This window comes from Petromyzon marinus, chromosome 1 (genome assembly GCF_048934315.1).
Source record: "Petromyzon marinus isolate PM22_M1 ecotype Great Lakes invasive population chromosome 1, UKy_Petmar_22M1.pri1.0, whole genome shotgun sequence".
Classification (NCBI taxonomy): Eukaryota; Metazoa; Chordata; class Hyperoartia; order Petromyzontiformes; family Petromyzontidae; genus Petromyzon; species Petromyzon marinus.
Window position 1 is genome coordinate 35,084,383 of NC_133667.1, and position 23,187 is coordinate 35,107,569.

The 23,187-nt window shown below is 52.8% G+C and overlaps 1 protein-coding gene across 3 annotated transcripts in view; it reads left to right on the forward strand.

Annotated features, from left to right (window-relative positions):
• Positions 1-23,187, forward strand: part of TMEM266 (transmembrane protein 266) — a 255,880-nt gene that overhangs the window by 157,767 nt on the left and 74,926 nt on the right. For all 3 annotated transcript variants that reach the window (XM_032950713.2, XM_032950703.2, XM_032950732.2), the window contains one exon: positions 701-839. In XM_032950713.2, the coding sequence (XP_032806604.2) occupies positions 701-839 (139 nt within the window). The remainder of the gene's footprint in view (positions 1-700; positions 840-23,187) is intronic.

Sequence of the window (23,187 nt, forward strand, 5' to 3'; positions counted from 1 at the left end):
GGCCACTCTAACCACACTTCACCGCACTGCACGGGTTATGTGACCATACTTCACCGGGCTGGTCGGTACAGGCCGTTGAGAGCGGAGAGCAAAATCAAAGCCAACAGTTGAGGACGTTGCATGGACAGCAGTGGTAACTTGTCCCATCGAATAAATAACCAGCCAACAGCACACTCTCAAAAATGAGACGTCCTATTTCAAGGGATTGCCCGGTAAACATGCAGCGTTGGGCCAACGTTCACATTGTGGTTGGAACTGTTAGGCCCAGGGGTGGAGCCAGGATTTCAGGCCGGGGTGACATTCAACAAATTTCAATTTCAAGAATGATTAGAGAGTCAGGCTGTTGAACTTGACGCCATCGGTTGGCGACACGCTCTGACAATGCAGTTGCACGGAGTCCGCCAGACCGAGTGTGGTACACTTATACGCAGAATGTCACCCCTGTCACCCCCCCCCCCCCCCCCCCCCTGGCTCCGCTCCTGGTTAGGCCCAACGTTGGACGGACGTTGGCCCAACATTCAATATATGGACTGGGTACCCAGGTTTAAAATTCAAACAGCAATAATTAAAATCAACACCCGAAATAAAAGATTCGTCCGTAACGCGCGCGCGTGGCGGCGAGCAAGTGCAGCGGTGTCTCTCCGCGTTGCTCTGCGCTGCACCGCAGCTCCTGTGGTTGTTTGTCGCTTTGCCGCTCTAGGTGTTCGACGGAGCCGTGATCATCCTGTCCTTCGCCCCCATGGTGGCCTCCACGGTGGCGAACGGTCCACACAGCCCCTGGGACGGCCTCAGCCTCATCATATCGCTGCGAGTCTGGAGGTTCAAGCAGATCATTGACGGTGAGAGACGCGCCACGCGGGGCCCACGTTCCGTGCATACGCGAGGCCACTGGTGTCCACTCACTACTGGATGAAGGCCATCGCCGTCAGGGGCTGTGGGGGTCCACGGGGGGGGGGGTGGTTTGGGGGTCTATTTAACCACCACACTGGCCAGTACGGGTTGGAGTTTGCTGCACCTCCCTTGGCAATACAATCAACATTGACCAGCACCTCCAATTAGCATGGTTGGCTACGTCAGGCGTGCAAGAAGTAAGGTGAAGTGTAGAGGGCACCGCCAGGACCAGTTTAGAGGTCGCTCGCCACCGATACTGGCCGAGGCCGGAAATGACCTCGGGTTACTGGGTTTATAGCGCAGTGTGCTATCCACTGCGACCGCTAACCCTAACTCGCGGACAATCGCGACATCATTAAATCCTTGTTTTATAACTGAACGTCGTGAAAAATAGATCTGCTCTCTACTGGATTTTGCTCGGAGGCTTACCGAGTCTAATCCACGCTACTGGATTATGTTTCAGTGCGCGATGAACTGAAGGGCTTGCGAGTGGTAACTGCTCATCAGCAACGTTTATTTTGTGTTTCATCATCAGCTATTATTTATCCACTGCTGGATAAAGGCCTCCCCATATCATTGCCGTCCTACACAATCCCTTGATGAGGTGATTTTATCACCTCTGTCTCCACTGTGGTTATTCTTGTTAGGCTTGTTTCTCTTCCTTTGGCTGCCATTCTGTCACTCGCCTTGTTCATCAGCCATCATTCCTTCTCGTGATGAGTACTGTTCAAGTGCACGTTACTTTATTGCCAGGGAAGTATTAATGGAAAGGCTCGTCTCTACCCTAAGAAGGACACAAGGACAATCACACATTAACTTCCCACAAAGTGGCACCCGTTTTAGCGACCCTGGCTGGTTCACGGGTTGAGTCGAAACCCCAACCGGGGATTCGAACCTGTCAACTTTCAATTGCGAGCCGTGTGCCGTAAACCTTAGCTTCTGAATTCTGACGAGATCCACCACTACCACCATTGCCGGTCCGAGTGGTCATCAGCTGGAAACGTTGTTTGTACGCGACGTGCAGCACCAACGAGCTACATTACACAGAATTAAAGAATATGTTTTTACCCTTTCTGGCAATAAAACGGTTGTGTTAAGATGTTAAACCACCAAACTCAAACCATTTGCAAGGAATCATGTCTGCATTAACCACATATACTTGTGGTGAACATGCAAAGAAAAAACATGGTCTGATATTATATGTATTGTCTTTGAAACTGATTAGTCCACACCAGAGACAGCTTTCTTTGATTACCAGAAAGGGTAAAACCTATTATTATATTTTGACGCTGCAAAGGGAGGTCCCATGATACATTACACACAGTTATTCTGACCGACCTCGTGCCAGCTAGTTCACGTGCTGCTGGTGGGAGCGCCGACCGAGGGCCGGCTCGGCGAGCTCCGTCTCCCTTGTTCCCCTTGGCCCCTGCCCGGGTGGCGAGGCCGCGAGGAGGCCGCTCCCGGCCCGATTCTCCACCTTCACGTGAAGCGGGTGCCCTCCGCGTTTTGTTCGAAGCGCAACAATCGCAACGGATCGGCCGCCGCCCCGTTCTGCGAGTGCTCGAGCGTCGCGTGGTGTGACTGGATGGGGTTGTCGTGGCGTGCTGGCAGAGCGAGTCCACTCCGTTGGGAGGGGCTGCAGAAAGAAGGCCGCTTGTGGACCAGACAATGTGGCACACAGCCCAGGGCCTCGGTGCCTTGCTCCTGTATAGTGGAACAAATTGAGTTGCTTGTTTGTAAGGCGTTTTCCCAATACGTGTCTTCATGCATGTGTTCATCTGTGTGTTTGTGCGTATACACATGATTTAAAAGTGCATAGCTCCAGTGGAGCGGTAGTGTAGCGGTTAGCGCTATGCTGCGCTACGAACCCGCTCAGGACCAACACCGGTGACGATTATCTGAACCGATCCTGGGTCTCACCTGGGTCGATTCAGCCTGAAATGAGTAACTGGTGCGGTGGGTAAACATCACCACTGGGGAGACAAAGGCGTCCGGGCGTGGTGCTGGCCACCCACCTCCTTGTGTGCCGTTACCGAACTTAATAGGTGCTCGCTAACAGTACCTGCCCCGACAGTTTGCGAAGGCTCTACGGGTGATCTTTGCCTTTGTACACATGTGCGTTGGGAACAGTGTCAGAGTGGTTGGTTCACTCTGCTTTGACACCAGGTGACCTAAGTTTGATGCCAGGTCACGGCTCACGTCAATGGTGGCGTGACATCCAAATTGGGCCCAGGCCTTCCCTACGTCGACTTAGCCTGGCAATTGGAACCTGCCTGCTGTCGTGGTCCATAAACATTGGCACTGGGGAGATGAGGACTCACCACACCATTCCCCGTGCGCCTTAATAGGTGCTCGCTAACAGCAGGGGCGGAGCCGGGGGGGGGGGTGACAGGGGTGACATTCTGCGTGTATGTGTACGACACTCGGTCTGGCGGACTCCGTGCAACTGCATTGTCAGAGCGTGTCGCCAACCGATGTCGTCTAGTTCAACAGCCTGACTCTCTAATCATTCTTGAAATTAAAATTTGTTGAATGTCACCCCGGCCTGAAATGCTGGCTCCTCCCCTGGCTAACAGCACCTGCTCAAACAGCCCATATGACAGAATAGGGTGAATCTTTGTATTAGTGTATATCTACAGGGTGCTTCATAAAAATGTTAACATTTCGGCAAATTTTTGAACCCATTAACTATAAATTTGTTATCATGTTACAGTGTATTATCCCTTCTGTTTCGATTAAAAACGATAGCCCCATATAAGTGTTAAAAAAACATTTTTAAGCACCCTATATTCATACGTGTGGCTTTTAATAGTTGCTTGATAGCATCAATAGGTGCGACAGATTATAGGCGGAATCTGGGGTGTTTGTCTTGGCAGCACTGAGCCCATCGTTTGAATCTGAGAACGGCCACCAACTGAGAACCGCACGCCGTGCGGGGCCTTGTTACTCGCGTGCCGGTGAACTCACGCGCGTGGCGAGGTGCCGTGTTCGTGGCGGGGCGCGGTGATCTCTATACATCCGAGCCGAGACAATTCGTCGATTGCTGTGGCTGTTGGTTTGAAGTGCACCGGGGAAGAATTCTTCGAGTTTTGCTGCTGTCATTAGAATCACTCAGTTGGGATTACGCACGACAATCATTTCCCCCCCCCTCTCCCCCACCGCGTAAATTTGGCAGGGACTCTCCTGATTGATTTTTTGCCCTTGTTCGTGCACCTCTGATGAGCACAGTTGGCTACATACGGTGTGAAAGAAGGTTTAATGTACTGTGCGAAAACACATGCGAAATCGAGTCAGTAAGGCTTTCCTGGACAATCAAGCATCGTAATAATATGAATAGGTTAAATGTGAAAATGGCATATACTACTCATGGTGGTATAGATTAATCGATCATCGTTGATATTTAATCTCACCGCGCGTGCGCAGAGTCGCAAGTGTGAAACAATATTTATTGTTCGATTGTGCGTTTCCAGCGGTCTCACTTTACCCCTGCTGCCACTGGAGGCGCTACCGTCGATTCGACCTTCAATGCGAAGAAAGTGTTACCCCGGTGTCCTGAGTCCAATGGCAATGCTGCACTGCACCGCAGCACTTCGTCGATGGGCGGCAGCGATACTCGCCGCGACCGTAATGCGCGTGGAAAAAGTCCTGCCCAACGATCGCTAACCTCGGCGAGAGGTGCCTTCGTTTTGGCCCACGGAGTTCTGACCTTTGCCGCCGAATTGAAATTCCCAGCGAGGAGCAGCGTCGCGGTGGTCAGAGTGCGCGCTTGCGTTTGCCGACCGGCCGATGTGAGATTGATTTCTGACCAGGGTCAGCAAAGCGTGGGCGCCGGGTGGAGGTTCCAACCGAGCCGTCGACAAGCCCCGTCATTTATCCTCGCAATGACCAGCGTGGCGAAGTATGGTCAAACAACCACCACGGCCGACAGACAGCGTGAGAATGCCCCAGTATTCCACACGCATGGGGGTGGGGGGGAGGGGTTGTTACAAACTCTGACACGGCGTATGTTAAATATCGCGCAAGCAGACAGTACGTAGGTTTGCACTGTTAGCAAGCAATCTATTTAGTATCGATTCCCTCTGAGCTTTAGTCAATTATGCAATTAGTCGTTAGTGGCAGCTTAATATTTATAAATGTCTCGTTCGAACGTCATCTGTACGCGCAAGTGCATGTGCACGCGTGCACTTGCGCGTACACCCTTTTGTCTACGAGGTGACGGGAATTAATATTTTCTCTCCCCCCCTCCCCTCGCCACCCCCAGAGGTCACAAAAGTTGGCCGTTTTGGCGTTAATATCGCGGCGCACTGTGGCCACCATCAGGCCCCCGTTCCGCACGCGCGTTGCCTCGTAAAACGTGCAATAAGTTGCCTTTTTTCCTTTTATTGCGCTAATTGGATCGAGTGACGTGGGATATCGCGTGCGAATGGGCAGCGGCCGTGCACGCCCGAGAAGCGGGGCCATGCCTAATGAGCTATTGATGAATAATTCTTCCCTTTTTTGGGGGTTTCCACCACCCTCCCATGAAAGTAATTATCCCCCTCCTTAGCGTGGCCGGTGCAATCGCCGGTGACATTTTAGATGCCTCGGGGAGCGCCCCCCCCCCCCCCCCCCCGCTCACTGGTGCCAGCGTTGCGCTTGCGGCGACTGTGTCTGTGGGCATCCTCATAGCGCGCTACGAGCAGAGTGCTATGAGGAGAGTGCTATGAGGAGAGTGCTATGAGGAGAGTGCTATGAGGATGGTGCTATGAGGAGAGTGCTATGAGGATGGTGCTATGAGGATGGCGCTACGAGGAGAGTGCTATGAGGATGGTGCTATGAGGAGAGTGCTATGAGGATGGTGCTATGAGGATGGCGCTATGAGGAGGGTGCTATGAGGATGGCGCTATGAGGAGGGTGCTATGAGGAGGTCACTATGAGGATGGCGCTATGAGGAGGTTGCTATGAGGAGGCTGCTATGAGGATGGCGCTATGAGAATGGTGCTATGAGGATGGCGCTATGAGGATGGCGCTATGAGGATGGTGCTATGAGGAGGCTGCTATGAGGATGGCGCTATGAGGAGGCTGCTATGAGGAGGGTGCTATGAGGAGGCTGCTATGAGGATGGCGCTATGAGGATGGTGCTATGAGGAGGCTGCTATGAGGATGGCGCTATGAGGATGGTGCTATGAGGAGGCTGCTATGAGGAGGCTGCTATGAGGATGGCGCTATGAGGATGGCGCTATGAGGATGGCGCTATCTATGAGGATGGCGCTATGAGGATGGCGCTATGAGGAGGGTGCTATGAGGAGAGTGCTATGAGGAGGGTGCTATGAGGAGGGTGCTATGAGGATGGCGCTATGAGGATGGCGCTATGAGGATGGCGCTATGAGGATGGCGCTATGAGGATGGCGCTATGAGGATGGCGCTATCTATGAGGATGGCGCTATGAGGATGGCGCTATGAGGAGGGTGCTATGAGGAGAGTGCTATGAGGAGGGTGCTATGAGGATGGCGCTATGAGGATGGTGCTATGAGGAGAGTGCTTTGAGGAGGGCGCTATGAGGATGGCGCTATGAGGAGGCTGCTATGAGGAGGGCGCTATGAGGAGGGTGCTATGAGAATGGTGCTATGAGGAGGTTGCTATGAGGAGGTTGCTATGAGGAGGGTGCTATGAGGAGGGTGCTATGAGGAGGGTGCTATGAGGAGGCTGCTATGAGGATGGTGCTATGAGGAGGGTGTTATGAGGATGGCGCTATGAGGATGGTGCTATGAGGAGGCTGCTATGAGGATGGTGCTATGAGGAGGCTGCTATGAGGAGGGCGCTATGAGGAGGTTGCTCTGAGGAGAGTGCTATGAGGAGGCTGCTATGAGGAGGCTGCTATGAGGAGGGCGCCACGCGTTGTAGAACCGCTAGATTTTGCCCCCCGTTCAGCGACTGTCATCGCGTTTCTTCCAACTAAACTCGTTTTTGTTTGTCCCCCCTCCGTTCTGCGATCGGCACTTCGTACCAAGGCCTGCGTTGAGTTGTATTAAAAATATATTTGTTTACTTTACCGGGTAAGCCCCCCTGAGCTATGTAGCTCTCTTTTCAGAAGCGACCTGGCCACAAATGATAGCTCAACGAAGTGGCTTACCATGGTGTGGAAACTTATAGCAGCCGAATAGTCGAAATGGTAGGAGGAAGTGGAGGCCGAAGCGTGTTGGAGTTTTGTTGGGAGTGGAACGATTCGATGGATCGCCATGATTTCGGGGGGGGGGGGGGGTGGCACGATTCAATCGGAATGGTGGGGATGCAGACCAGAGAGAACGTCCACCGGGGGGAGATGGAACGGCGAAATCCCAAAGTTCGTGGCGTGTGGGTGCCGGGCTGATTGTCGCAATCGCAGAACCGCGAGAGTTGCCGGCGGAGGCGGCTGCGTGGTCGGTCGTCATCCAGAAGTGAGGCCGGTGGAGCCGACGATCCGGTGAGAGTAGGTGACGTGGAGTGGCTTGCGTGTGGCAACGACGACAAACCCTCTCCTCGTCGCCTTCGTAACCGACGGCGACGTGTTTCGTTGAATCACCTGGCAGTGTTATTCCCCACTGGCGTCACTGTGGTGCAACAGAACACCGTGGCAGTTGCTCATCGCGACACGGCTATGCGGAGTTTGTTGAGAGGGCCTCGTGAATGCGAGAGTCGGCCTCCAACCCGCGACAGATTTCTGTGAAGGTGAACCGGCAGTCGATTTCGCGACTCTCGCAGAACTCTTTCATGACCGCACCCCGAGCCCACTGAATCTTATTCCGAGCCCACTCCTCCTTGCCTCTTACTTCCACATAAACCCTAAGAGGAAATCATCATAGGAGAGGCTCTTTCATTACGATGGGTTGAAATATGACTCGCCCCATGATGGATAAATATATCTTTGTTGGTAATTAAAATAATAAATTGTAATGTATGGCCCTTTAACACTCCACTGATGGATGAGGGCTTGCTGCATTTGCCGCGTCGATTACGGAGGTTGCTTGACCATACTTCACCACGCTGGTGCTCGAGATCGCTTAATATATCGCTCGCCACCGATGTTGGCCATAGCCTGCAATCAGACTTGGGGTTTCTGCTTCACAGCGCGGTGCTGCTATCCAACGCGCCACCGCTCCGCTCAGGGTTAGTTTCATGCTCATCACCACCATTGGACATTGTCTATCCACTGCTGGATGAAAGCCATCCCACGCTTGCGACGTCCTTACAGTCCGGTGCCGCTGCCGTCCATCTCGCTCCCGAGCGGGTGAAGCGATCTCATCGCTTCTCTTCCGCGGCGGTCGTCCCCTTAGCAGACGCGTTCCCTCCTGTGGCTGCTGTTCCATCGCCAGCCTCGTCCGTCGCGTTATTATTTATTTTTTATTGCGCTTCCAAGCACTGCGATGATTCAGTGTTGTGGAGGTCGCTTGAATGCAAATGCAGTGTCGCGCATCTTGGGGGGGGGGGGGGGGGGTGGAAACGTCTTGAGCGAGTGGCCCTGCCTCCAATGGATCTCGGTGACCAAACACAGCAGGCGATTTGAGCGGGGGCCGCGTTACCGCAAGTAAGTAAGTAAGGAAATAAAACGCAGCTTTATATCGCGCCATTCACACAAGGCATCGCATCGCTTCACAACACAATCCCAGTGCAAAAAAAAAAACCCTTAACATTGAAAAACTAAGAGGAAAGCAACCCCCACGCGGACGGATACCCAAGAAAAGATAAATGTATTTTCAGACGAGCCCTAAAAACGTCGACTGACGGAGCGTCCCTAACGGACCGGGGGAAAGGCGGTTCACAAACGAGGCGCCTGACGACTGAAAGCTCTATCAGCCAACCAACACAGATTTGTCCTTGGTGCACTCAGGGTGGCGGGATTTTGGTGGATCGAAGTTGCCGGACAGATCTCCCGAGATATAATGGAGCTAACCATCTCAGGGCCTAGAGAGGCCAACGCGATAACTTTAAATTTACTGGATAACCAATGCAGGGAACGAGGAGTCGGGGTGATTTCGTTTTTTGGCGGAGCCTTGCAAGGGGAGGGGGGGGGGGCAGTGTAGGCTGCTTGCGCCACCTCACTTGAAAGTTTAAAATCTGTTGACGAGGAGAGGGTGTCTGTGGAAAAAAAAACAAAGAGCGTCGTAACTAATCGAATTCCTCTAGGATAAAATAAAGATTCCGATTCTGATTCTTTGCATTCGCCCCAACCGCGTGTGAAAGGTCGGCGATTACCAGAGCCAGGTTTGTTGCGATCATCGGACCTCTGCCGTGTATGCAGTCCCCTTGATGTGAGGCCCTCTCGTCCCCAAGCTGCCACCATCTTTCACGCTCCCATCGCTCCGTCTCCCGTGGCAGACGTTACTCTTCAGTTGTATTTTATCTCTTTTTGGCTGCCACTCCGTCGTTAGTCTTCATCGTCGCCCAAGCAAACCAACTTGTTCATTCTTTTTTTTCTTTTAGCAATCAATATCGGTCGGTTCTCTAATTTTGCATTTTCGCTAAATCCAAGCGTTGAGAAAAGTGTCCGCATGCAGGAATGTTTTTGTTTTTAATTGGCAACCGGCATTGTGAGCCGTGCAGACCCAGCCGCAGGGACCCTGTATGCTCACCTGAGCAAGTAAACAAGCTGAATAAGCAAACGGAGCAGCTAACGAGCGAATGCCAAACAGGCGGCTAACCAGGCTGAGTGGCTGGCGAGGTCGCCAGTGGGCCAATTTGGTACAGAAACGATGGTTTAATTCCTGTTCCAGTCACCGGGTGTTTTCTGCATGACATTATCCAAGCGAGTTAGCTGTGTCCGCCAGAATATTCACTTTAATGAGGGAGCGTGTTTCCGTCCTTTAGTAGGCATTTGGGGCAGTGTACCTTTCTGCTCCGTGTAGGTGGAAATTCCACATTCCCGTGGTGGCGGCCGGTTTATCCGTGGTCCACTGTTGCTTTTTATGATCTCATTATATATCGTCAGTCGCAATTGTAGGTTTTTTTTGTGCTGTAAATACCACGTGCTGTAAATACCACGTGCTGGAAGATTTCCCGCCCACCCCCACTGCTGAATCGTCGCTGTTGAATTCAAATTTATCTCTTGTTTTAGTTTTATTAAAGATGTGAATAGTAGCGCCTCTAGCGGCTGCAGGGGTAACATAAACTCATTACAAAAACACATGAAACTAACTATAATCTTACACGCGCGATTAAGAGAAGCATCTATGTTGACCATAACAATCGATATTAATCGATTATAGATGTTCAAATTTACTGGGGGGGGGGGGGGGGGGATGTGTAGCGATATGGCATAGAGAGGCCATCATCTAGAAGCAGTTTTGCAAAGAGCTGTAATGTATTCAATATAACGGCGGATAAATGAGTCGGAGGGACTAGCGGTTGCCTTCGCCTCCCGCACCAGGGATTAAAAATAGCTGCGTCTGCACGCGCGCGCTCGACAGCGGATCACCGCCAGACGTGGGGGGGGGGGGTGTTGTGACGATGATGAATTAACGTTCAGCCGTCCACGGTGGCGGCCGTATCAGAAATTAATTTGTCGCCCTCGTTAGAGAGAGCCGTCGGGCCTCGCCGAGTGGCAGTAGGATCCGAGCGGTCGCCGTCTCTCGGCCTCCCCAATCGCTCGTCAAATAGGGTGGGGTGGGGGGGGGGGCGGCGGGGGAACGCGTTCACCAATTTGCCGAGCACCCCCCTCCAACCGCCCCCCTCCCTCCGCCTCGGAGATACGGGCCCGGTGCGCCTCGCGACGCCAAAGAGGCCGACTCGTGCGAGATGGGGCTGTCACCGCGGGCCGGGCCGAACGCGTCTGTCTGAATGGGGCTTTAATCATCGGGCTCCCTGATTAGTGGGGACAAATTAAATTGGCTCGAGCCAGGTGCGCTCCGAGGATAGCGTCAGACGGCTCCGACTCCCGAGGAGGGGGCGAGGAGGGGTTGCCACACACGTCTGAATATCGCGAGGGGGGGGGTGGGAGCTGCTGCCGGGGGCGCCCGCGCCTTGGACGTCAACGGGGGGGGGGGGGGTGGATCGGATATTTGGGCCACCTTTTTTTCGTGCAGGACGTGCGACGAGCGGGCGAGACGGGACGGCTGTCCCTGGGACTATTAGGGAGGCAGAAAGAAAGTTAATGATTGCACTCCCGCTGTTGCTACTGTGCCATTTTTATTTCCTTTGTTCTTTGTACATCTGCAGGAGATATTGGTTTAAGCCGATGTATGCCCCCCCCCCCACTCGTAAGCTTGTTAGGATCACAGCTCTGTGGGATTAACTTGTAGTTGTTCGGAAAATCGAGACACAGCCGCAACAAAATTTGATTTTGATAGAATCAGCCGCGCATCAAACAGAATGTTAACTAAGTCGGGGTACATCCTCAGTGTGTGTCGCACGCCACACGTGTACACGTGAAAAAATGAAAAGAAACCAGCGCCGACGCGTTGATATCGGTTTTATTTGTAAATTGAGATAGTGACGTTTTTCTGATAAGTGTATGATGTGGTGGGGGCGGGGGGGGTTGGGTGGCAGTGGTCGCGAGTGACGCGTGGGCCCGCGTGATCGGAGCTGTCCTTCGGAGCGGCGGTGCTGAATCAATAGAAGCATCATTGCGCGGACAACGCGGGCCACCTTTGGACATCGTTGTCAAAAAAAATATCGAAAAAAAAATAGGTGAAGTAAAATTCCCCACTGGTCTCCAAAATAAATGACTGTGGGCCCAGAAGCTACAATTTTAATGAAAAATGATTCTGTCGCCTATCGCCCATGCAGCTTTGGTTCGAGGCTGTAATCTGTTTGATGTGGAGCATGAGAAATGATACAATTGCAATTGTAAATTACGTTTAAATATTTAAAACTTCACTGTCTGCGAGGGGGGAGGTGGGGGGGGGGGGGGGTTGAGAATGCAAAATGTCAAGAGTGTGCTCGAGCGGGATTGCTCGAGCAAACCGCGCCGATCGGCGCATCGCCCCGGAACGACCGCCATTGGTTCGCATCCCGCGCCTCTCAGGCATCATTCGAGGCTGCTTACAAGTCCTCCCCCCCCCCGCACCGCTGTCCCCCCCCCCCACACCGCCTCTGTCTGTTGGAGGCGCGTTGCCTCTCGGCGCGGCTGCGCCACGTCGCACCCCCCAGTGGCCGACGCGGCCCAGCCCGCGTCTCCGGGCGGCACTCGTCACAAAGGCGGTGGACTTGTCGGAGCTCATCGGAGCCGGCGGGACTTTGTTTTCTTTTGGTCGGAACGGAAATCGTCGCCCGTTAGCCGACGCGAGAACAACATCGCCACCCCCCCCCCTCTCCACCCCCCGCTGTGTGAACAACACCGCTCCATTTTTGCCGCGATCCTTTTTAAACTATTAAAACGATTTATTTTTATTTTCCCAGGTAAGGCCCACTGAGCTACTATGAAGCTCTTTTTCAGAAACGACCTCGCCACAAATGATAGCCCAATGAAGTGGCGTAGCACGTGGAAATTTATAGCAGCCAAATGCTCTAAACGCGTGATGTTGATTCTAAATGTGGAGGGGGAAAAATAGAGGGCTCGGAGAAAAATCCACGTGACCACGGGGATAGAGACACGCAAACTCCAAATATACAGCAGCAGGCGTCAGGGTCGGGATCGAACCCACGACCTCCTGTACACCAGGCGAGGTAGTTAACATCTCGCCAGCGCACACTTGGCTTGTGGAAGCCACCGGCTCTATTTGTATTCCTACGACGGGACTTGACCTTGAAGGAGAACGTGCAGCGGTGAGTTAAGTGCCGACCCCGTGATAACGGACGGAGCGGGAAGATGGAGGAGAAGGAGGGGTTGGGGAAGGGTGACCACAAGCAGTGACGGGAGAGTGACTCTATTCAAAGTAATAATCATCTGATAACTGACTACTTGGAGTTCAGGAGGTGACAGAATGTAATCCGATTCATAATCAGTGTCTTTTGGGTTAGACCTTTGTGTAGGTATAATGCCTATTTTTAAGTATAACCCTCCACGTTATGGCCAAATATACACATTGATTTGATTTATTAGTGAAACCGGAGGAGGAATGTTGAAAATCAGGCAAAATATACGAATCATGAACGTAAAAACCCTCCGCGTACAATTCAAATGTAATCCATTTCTTGGTGTTTAAAGATAACGTGGCACGACTTCTTCGTAACATTTACACTTAGTTTCTTCAAATGAGGTCAAAACATGGGGTCGAGGCGACCGCATGACGAGCGGCTCTACGCCCCCGCGCCTACGAGCCACCCAGACGCTGCTGTCGTTCACGAGCCACCGAGCCGTTCACGAGCCACCGTTCACGAGCCACTGAGACGTTCACGAGCCACCGTTCACAAACCACTGAGACGCTCACGAGCCACCGTTCATGAACCACCGAGACGTTCACGAACCACCGTTCACGAACCACCGAGACGTTCACGAACCACCGAGACGTTCACGAGCCACCGAGCCGCTGCTGTCGTAAGGGAAGCTCACTCCAACGAATCACCCCCCACCTGCACCCCCACCCCCGACCCCCCGCCCCCCCCCCGTTCACGAACCTCGAGTGACGCTGCTCCGCCACATTCTCACGGCAGCGGACCGACGACCGACGTCTGACGTTTCAGTCGTTTACACGGGGCCCTTGTGAAACGGTTTGACACATAACTGCGCTAGAGAAGATGTCAATTGTTGTTCGCTAGTATCATGATGTTATGATTGTAGCTTTTCGGGGTCATTCATATTCGTCCGCAACCGCTGTTCTCCCTTGAACTGCAGCTGCTGGTGTCATCTTTTCCTCCTTTAAATAGTTTTAAAATCGTTTTCAAATTAAAATGAATAACAGCCATGTGGTTATTGTGGGTGGAGCGGTGGCACAGTCCACCACGCCCTGCACCGTGGATCCGGCCACTGGAGTTTGATTCACGGCCATGGCTAAGGGTCAGTGGCGAGCGACATCTGAGCAAGTCCCCAGCTGTAAAACACCCTTCACCAACCCGCACTGACCAGTTTGGTGAAGTATGGTGAAACAACACCCGTGACCAACATGACATAGGGAGGAGACACTTTCTCCAGCGGTGGATTGGCAAAGAGACGCAATTTCACATTATTATTATGCCTAACGGCTGTCTCGTATAATTCAATGATAATTTGTCTTCATCCTAGGTCTCCCTCGAAGAAGGGACTTGTAATTTTACAAGGTCGTAAACAAATATTTGACTCACTTGACAGTGCGGAGAGTTGCCCGCTCGCGCCATCGGCGATCTGGCCACGGCCAAGCGCGACTTCTACCTTGCGTGGTCGCACGGTCGCTGGGAGTTGGGGGGGGGGGGGGTTGGGGTCCGACTGGCGAACGACTCCCGGTGGCTTCTTGGGTAGGTCGCAGACGCGATGGTCAAAGTGTCGCCCGCCATTTCATCACGAATAAGAGTGAGTTCCACTGCACTGCAACTCCTGTGTATTATTCTGTCGGGAATTCTTCTTCCTCTTTCAGCCTTCGTGGATTTGGGACTCTGCTCTTGTTCAGGTCATGACTTAAGATCCGTTTCTTTTCACGTTGCGTTACGGATTTTTTTTTCTCTCTCTCTCTCTGTTGCTGCGAAGCGTCCGGAGATGCGGTAGCATTTTGACAGCGATGTAAAATGGAAGTTGTACTGCGTTGTGTTTTACGCGTTTTGTTTGGTGTAACACAGCATTGGCAGTGGCGCACAAGCACAAATATTTTTATTTAAAAAACGCATTTAGCAATAGCACTGTGGCTTTAAGAGGAGAAATATATAATGGGCTACATTTTGGGCAATGGTCCTTCAAATGGCCCCTCTTCATAGCAAACTCATGTGCTATGAAGCTGGGCCATTAGCCAAAACATCACCTATTATATACTTTTACTTTGTAGGCCTCACTTCTATTGACGAATGTTGAGGCTTTAAAAAAATATATATATAACTACATAAAATATACGCAACTACCTGCTACTTTAGAGGACAACCGAGCCCACTTTTTTACGGTGCTGTGGTGTATTCACACGTTTCGTCAACAGCCTGAGCAGCATTGACGGACTCCACGACGTCACTGTGCCACCTCGTCGCTCGTCATCGTGCCACCTCATCGCTCGTCACTGTGCCACCTCGCCGCTCGTCACCGTGCCACCTCGTCGCTCATTACCGTGCCACCTCATCGCTCGTCACCGTGCCACCTCGTCGCTCGTCACCGTGCCACCTCGTCGCTCATTACCGTGCCACCTCATCGCTCGTCACCGTGCCACCTCGTCGCTCGTCACCGTGCCACCTCGCCGTTCGTTACCGTGCCACCTCATCGCTCGTCACCGTGCCACCTCGTCGCTCGTCACCGTGCCACCTCATCGCTCGTCACCGTGCCACCTCGTCGCTCGTCACCGTGCCACCTCGCCGCTCGTTACCGTGCCACCTCATCGCTCGTCACCGTGCCACCTCGTCGCTCGTCACCGTGCCACCTCATCGCTCGTCACCGTGCCACCTCATCGCTCGTCACCGCCCTCCAGGAGGAGACACTTTGCGAGGATTCCCGGGCTGTGCGAAACTCAAGGGGGAGGGGAAGTGGAGTCGTGGGGAGGGGGGGGGTACGGGGGACAACGCAGCGGATTTTTTTTTGGGGGGGGGGTGGGGGGGGGCTGTCGGCAGCAGGCGACATGAGTGCCCACTCTGTCCATGCTGCGACAGGCTGACATTCTCTGTAAATGTCAAAGGCATGAACAGGCTTGGCTCTATTAATAGTTTATGCTCCCAAAGACCTACGCTTGAATTAAACAGCCCTTAACCCTGTGATGTGCCCCGTTTTCATTTGCATTTTTAATCTTCCTTTTTTTGTACTTACTACCTTGAGCATCTTATTGAATATTAATCAATACTGCGGGGAAGGGGGGGGAGGGCAGAAAATAAACATCAGAATTGTCTGGAACACCCGAGGATAAGTCGAGAGATACCTCGACTCGTGTTCGACGTGTCCCGACGAGGTTGCCCCGAGGCAGATAAGCGTTGCCGTGCCACTTGTCCGCGGGTGTAATTTCTTTTGCGGCCCAGTTTGAAGGCGTGGCTGCCACGGTAAACTTTGCGTGATGAGGACCCTTCGCGTTTCCCCTCCGTTGGCGCCAAAAACCGTGCTGACGATTCTCATTCTCGCAGATAGACACATTTCGAACGGGGTTTGCGAAAATATCATATACTTGTTTTTTTTTTCCCTGTCACGAATGATGTATATGCTGCCCTCGCTGCGGAATAACAATAATAATTGGCTGCCACAGGAGAATGTTGGATGTCTTGATTTTAAACATTTCATTTACAGTTGGGGTTTGGGGATGGCTGGTGGATGTGTGTTGTTGTTACGCACGTGCGTACGTACACACAGAACCTATATTTTCAATTCACCGCTGGATGAGGGCCTAGTCGAACTATGTGGGTGTTGGTTGACCATTCTTCACCATGCTGGTCCAGTGCTGGTTAGTGAAGATGGGCAGCATAGACGTTGGAGCATAGTACCGTATAACATTGCAATTGTATGCACTGGCCTCTGCTGATAACGTAACACCCACCCCCCACCCCCCCCCCAGAAGCATACAGCACCTGATTTAAGCATGGTTTTGGTTTCCCATCTATGCACTATCCAGGCTCAACCCCACTTAGCTTCCATGCTCTGCTGGGATCGAGTGGGAGTTGAACTCGGCTCACCGGGTTCAGAGCGCAGCGCGCTAACCGCAACACCGCCGCTCCCCAAAGATCCCCCGTGTCACCTTCACAGACTTTAGGAGCAAGTGCTGTTAGCAGGTACCATCTATGAAGGCTGTGAACGGCACACGAGGGCGTGGGTGGGTCGCCAGCACCACGCCCGGCCACCTTTGTCTCCCTAGTGGCGATGTTTACACATGGCACCAGGCGCTCATTTGAGGCCGAGTCGACCTACGCACACACTCACACCTTACTCGGTTGCACTACGGCACAGCCACAACTTCTACTTTGACACACCGGAAAAGGTGGTGCAACGTCATCCGGGATCAACTGCATGTCGGTTTTTTTGTTTGTTTGCACGGATAAATCTCACGCAAAGTAACAGTGGGTCTGCAGACCTACTTACCGTGCCACCCGAAACAATTCCTGACGGGCACAGAAGTGGTGAAGTATCTAAACGTGACATGACGCCACGAGAGAAAGATAGAGACGCTACACGGATTCGCGGCTTCTGGGGGTAACGGTGGTCTGTGGCGGGTCGGGGGTGGGGGGTGAGCGGTGGAATGTCCACGCCAGTAGCCTGCAGAGCCTCGTAAATAAATTAGCAGCGGAGGTTATGGGCCGCGTCTATTTTCACGCGCGCGACGCAAGGGGAGGACAAAAAATAAAACGAAAGAACGTTGCCGGCGCCTGAAATGAAGTGCTGTCTGTGATGAAGACGAAGCAGAGCGGTTGCGAGCTGACATTCCTTCCGCTCTTTCCATCTCGGTGCGCAATTTCCTCGCCCTCCCCCCCCGCCCCCCCCCCCATTTTTCTGCGAAGAGGAGGATGCTTTGAATGTAATGGAGACAAACTATCTAATAATATGTCCGAATGTTAAATATATAGGCTGCAAAGCGTCACTGTGAAGAATCCAGAAAATAGCAACAAACCATACTGTAATCCCTTCTAGGACAGCGGGGATAAGGAGTGGGAGTTGGCATCCAACTACGTGGCAACAGAGGGCATGCAAGGTCTTGTGAGAGATTGTTTCCAATCACACGTATGTGTGTATGTATGTTGAACTTCTATCGCACCGTACATAGCCAACTGTGCTAATTGGTGGGATTTCCACGGGTGAAGGCATCCCACCGCTGTGTCCATCATAGGAGCTGTATTGACCATACTTCACCCTCACTTGTTAGTGCTGGTTGGTAAGAGGCCGCGTGTCCAGGAGCGGTTCAGATGGCACTCGCCATTTGTTAGCCGTGGCCAGGGATCGAATTTAGGTCGCCAGGTTCATAGCATTGTGCATCAACTACTGCGTCGCCAGTTCCAGCTCATTTGAAGTAATATTTTACTGCTCGTGAAAGAACAATCCTATTTGTGTATGTACGTATGTATGTTGAACTTCTTTCTAACCGTACGTAGCCAACCGTGCTAATCGCACGTGGGGGAGAAGGACAACAAACTAAACACAGCAGAGCAAAAACTATGCTAATCTGGTGGTGCATAATATACAAAAAATTTGAAAATCATGCGACAGAAATACAAAGCGAGGAGGCAGGTCTTCCTTGCGGGATGATAACAACAGATTGTTTTATTTTGTTTTACGAGACGCAGCGCGTGGCGGTGACACGTCCCAGCGGTCGTGCGTTTACCCTTCGTGTCAGAGGTTCCCCTGGTGCGAACCGTGCAGGCCACCCTGGTCATTGCTGCGGGCGGCATATTAAAACGGAGAACACGAGCTGCCTGCTTGGCAGTGTGACGCTGACGACCCCCCTGCCGTCGTTCGGTGAAACTTCGCGCAGGCTGCGTCCGTGAGACGCGGCCGCGCCCTCCGTTGTGACGATCGTAGCCCCGCGCTGTAAGAACGCCGCGAACAATACCACGCGTGCCTAATTGTACGCCCGAAATGACCGACATCGCCATTGTTGCGGCTGCGGCTTTTGTTGTGGACAATAGGGGCACCAAATAACTTGCTCCTCTCTGGAAATTGTCCACGACCTTGAATGTGTAGTCCTTGACATGGTTGCTTTTTTAGCGTCTTCTTGAGACTGTATAATTTGCAGACATTAAACATTTCAGGGTCAAACATACTTCAGCATCGTGATTGACAAACACCGGCTTATAACGGAACATGTATGCTTCATGGCTAATGTATTTGGCAGTGGCTATTTCGTGAAAATCATTAATCCCATAAAAACACGGGTCGTAATGAAACGAATATTCTGCTCAGTAATCCATAAGCATTTGGGAACAGGGTTATAATTTCTCCTCTCAATTTATAGCAGTGGTAAAATAACGTGGCAACGCCAACAACAATAATGATGAAAGGATAATAGAAATCATAATTTAGAACCGTTGTCCGTCCACGTCTGACAGAAGGCTTCTCCTTGCCCTGTGGCGCTCATGGATGTTGATTCATCATACTTCGCCGTGCTGGTCAATGCCGATTGGTGAAGAGGCGGTGGCCCAGGACCGGTTCGGGGTATGACTCGACACAATCTCGGGTCGCTGGGTTTCATCGCGTATTGCGCTAACCACTGCGCCACCGCTCCACCCCCAGCAATCCTGGTGCAGACAATTGTAAAATAAAGAGCAAGGCCGCAAGCGTGCGTGCATGCCCCCCCCCCCCCCGCCCAATCACACGTAACAAAAAATATAATCGCAACAAAAGCGTATCGTTAAATACGTTTCGTGCAGCTGCGAGGCAGGAAGAACGACATCTCTGCGCTGCTCGAGTATTTCTTTATCACATAAAATTGTTCGGGTGAGGGGTGGGGGCGTTTTGGAGAGAGGGGAAGCAAAAAACCCTGCCACCCCCCCCCGTCTCCCCCGCGGTTGGCACGCCCGCGAGTGATCGCGGCCGCGAGCCCATTCAGGAGCGCGGGCCGTGCGTGCGGGCCGTGCGTGCGGGCGGGCGTACGGGCCGTGCGTGCGGGCCGTGCGTGCGGGCGGGCGTACGGGCCGTGCGTGCATCTGGGGGTGTCCTCCCCCGGTCGCTGGCGCGTAATCCGTGTTCGGGATCAGAGATGGTGGGGCGGGCGGAGCGGGAGGAGGAGCGGGGTGCCTCGCTCGCCTGCACCCTAATCCCGGCACCAATCCCCTGTAATCCCAGCCGTGCAATTTGTGCTGTTACGGTTACCGATGTCTCCTCCTCCCCCTCGTCCCCTTCCTCCACCACCACACCTCTGCACCTCTTTACCCCCACCCCCGCCTTCACCACCACACCCCCCCATGCCGACTCCCCGCCCCACTAACGCTCCCCTCCTAGCCCCTCTCCACCTCCTCCACCCTCACTGTCTGTCTCTCCGCGCGCTCCATACCCCACCACACCCAGCCAGCACAAGCCACCCTCCACCCCCAGCATCAGACAAACACGGAGAGCCATCTCGTGCATCTGAGCCGAGCCGTTGCCCCTCCACCCCACCCCTCCTCGTCCCTCTCCCAGCCCGCGTGTAATGGAGGGTCCTGTCGCGGCGGTCGCGTGGTGCATTTTAATCGGACGTGGCGCTCGCTCGCCTGCTCGCTCTCCAGCTCGTGCACACGCGTACAGGACGATTAGACGATACGGGGCCAATCTAATCTCCTCTCGCTACCCCCTCACCCACCCACCCACCCACCACCGTCACCCCAGTCCAGCTCGTTAGCATGAGCTCGCACAATGCGACTTGTTCCTCTACGTAAAAAAAAACAATGTACATATAGACCAGCGGGGCACTATATGTCGGCATCGCAGAAGCGCGTGTCGGCTGGCACATTGCAGCCCGCTCACGCATCACCCTGTGCGCGTGTGCCTGGTCTGGCTGCGCCGTGCCTCGCGCTGCGACGGCAGAATGCATTGCAGCACTCAGGGCTTGCGGGCCTTGGCTATGACGTAGCCATGAGATGGCAGCGCTACTTCATCCGTGGCAGGTGCCCATTGAGGTGGCACGCGTGCGCCCGTGTGAAAGGCTGAAATACGTTTTTCTTTTGTACATAACAATAAACATAAAACTAATGTATGTATCCCTCTTGCTATCCACTGTCGACTGGAGGCCTCCCCACCCAGTGGCAGTCACAAAGGTTGCTGGGCCGTGCTTCACCGCGCCAGCGAAATAGGGATGGTGGCCGCAATAGGGAGCAATTTCAGATTTCACTCGCCACCGAGAAACACTGCGGCGAATTCCACGTTTGCATCGTGTATGGAGGCTGCGGCATTGTGTCGTGGGCCGCTCGAGCCTGTCCACTGAATCACCCAGTGTTCTCCGTGAGCAGCCTGCTCGTTATTACGAACCATGCTGTAACCTTCTTAGTTTGTTTTTTAATCTGGTGGACTTTTCGCTCCGTGCGAGCCCCAGGCTTCCGCGCCGAATCGCACGAACGCTGCGAACAACATAACTAATGTAGGTGACTTCTAATTCCATCACACATTTAGTTCCCTTCCTATTGGCTATTACTTTGGTATTTAATAATCACATACATGATTAATGGCTCATTTTGCTACTGACAGAGCGTGTAGTTCGAAGGCGCATTGTACGTTGCGTAATTGCGTTCGCTCGTGATGCAGTGCTGTGCAAACCGAAAAAAGAAACATTGGAGATGTAATATCCTCGCAAAATCGTGATCTTTCTGAAACCCAATTATTATTTTAATTTCATTGCACTCGAGAGAGAAATGTGAAGGAATAAACCAGCGCCGTAAATCTTGGCACCGAGGGCAGCCTCTCTCTCCGCTGAAAGGGGCCTCCAAGGTTTTCCCCGTAATATGACGGCGGCCGGCGAAATGTGAACACAAAAAAAACACATTTTTTTTGGTCAGGAGCGTTTCCATCGCGGGCTCGCCCTTTTGTCTCGAATTTCCTGGAGAGCACTTTTGGCAGAACGGCGACAGTCTCTCTCCCTCGGCGATCTGGCCGCCGACGCGGGTCGCGTCCGCTGTTGCTGATTCTGCAGTGGGCCCAGGCACCAGCCAAGAACCCCCCCCTACCCTGCGCCTCCACCCCCCCTACCCTGCGCCTCCACCCCCACCTCCTCCACCGCCCACCCCCACAACTCCTCGCCGCACGATCGCCCGCGCGTGCGGTTATTAATAAGCCTCGCCACCTGCTGAACGCGACGCGGTTCATGTGACCGAGCTGAGGTTTTGCGGGAATTTTACGCCGCTCCCCGTGCCCTGCCCCCATCCCTCCCCCCGTCACCTCGAACCCCGCCCCTGGATTCGATGGGAAGCGGCACCGCGCCCAGCCTCAATACGATTTGGCGACGGCAGACGCTGCGGGCGAAAATAGAAGAACGTTGAAAAAGAAAAGCCAAGTACAAAGCCAACCTCTAATTAAATTAATTTCCAGGGAGGATAGCGGATGACTTTGATTTAAAAATACATAAACGAGGACTCCCACGCCCGGGCGATAAGCTGTCGTGGCCGTAGCGCGTGGAGCCGGCGAGCGATGCGACAACATGGAGGAGGAGGAGGAGGCAACGGACTCCGTGCGTGTGGCACCCAAGGGTTGCCACCTGTCCCGATTTTCTCAGCATTACGAGTTAGTCGTTCTGGTTTAATGCGTAAGTCTTACCCGGGCATTAATAGTGCTGTTTTTTGTCGGGCGGGTAATGATCATCATGATGATGATAATAATAATAATATGACTTCGCCACGCGAGACGATTCATCTGCAACCTGTTCTCACCTATTCCGATATAGAGAGAGATTCCTCTTCCCATGGCATGCCCTGGTTTTTGTTTTTTAACTATAAATTCGAAAAAAAACCTATGAACTATTTCTATTTTTACCAGGTAAGGCCCACTGAGCTACGTCGCTCTCTTTCAGAAACTATGTGGCCACAAATGACAGCGCAATGAAGTGGCTTATCACGTGGAAATGTGTAGCCGCCAAATACTCTAAACGCGCGATGATTGTCAATCTGGAGGGAAAACCGGAGGGCCCGTAGAAGAATCCACGTGAACACGGCGAGAACACGCAAACCCAAAATATACAGGCCTCAGGGTCGGGATTTAAACCATGACCTCATGTATACCAAGTGAGGTAGTTAACATATCTCCACCGTAGTGGCTACCCGAAGTGGCACGTCGTGGCACGGTCTCAAGGCTCGGGTTGTTCACTGCGAGCGCTTCGGGGGAACCATGGCCACAAATGCATTTGTGGCCATGCATAGCAGCGTATACCGTCTACGTTCTCATCTGGTTTTGTAATCATAATAGCATAGATTGAAAAATATACCCGCAGGGCAAAACATCCCTCAGCAGATGAGGCCTTTGTACTTGACAGCAATGGGTGTAAGGGTTAACCATTTTCTAGCGGCGTCGGTTCTCCAACAATGGACATTAATTTTTCGCTACTAACACGCAGTGGCATAGCGTGGATGGCATGGGCCCTGGTGTGCAAATTCCACCCGACGCTCTTCATACCCTGGCAACTGGGCCCTCCCGACCCACGAGGGGCCCGGTGCAGTTACACCGCCTGCACACTCCACAGATACGCCACTGCGAACACACCTTTATTATATAACTCTCTTTTTTTCGATTTCCGCATATCCAGATTTTGTGTACTTGTTATGCCGGTTGCCCGATACTGCGCCTTGCATCGTGTTGTATTTCGGGGATGACAATCGGTGCTTGATAACGTGAGGTGGACTTTGTTCTCACCGCGAGTTTGCAGGCGGTACCGT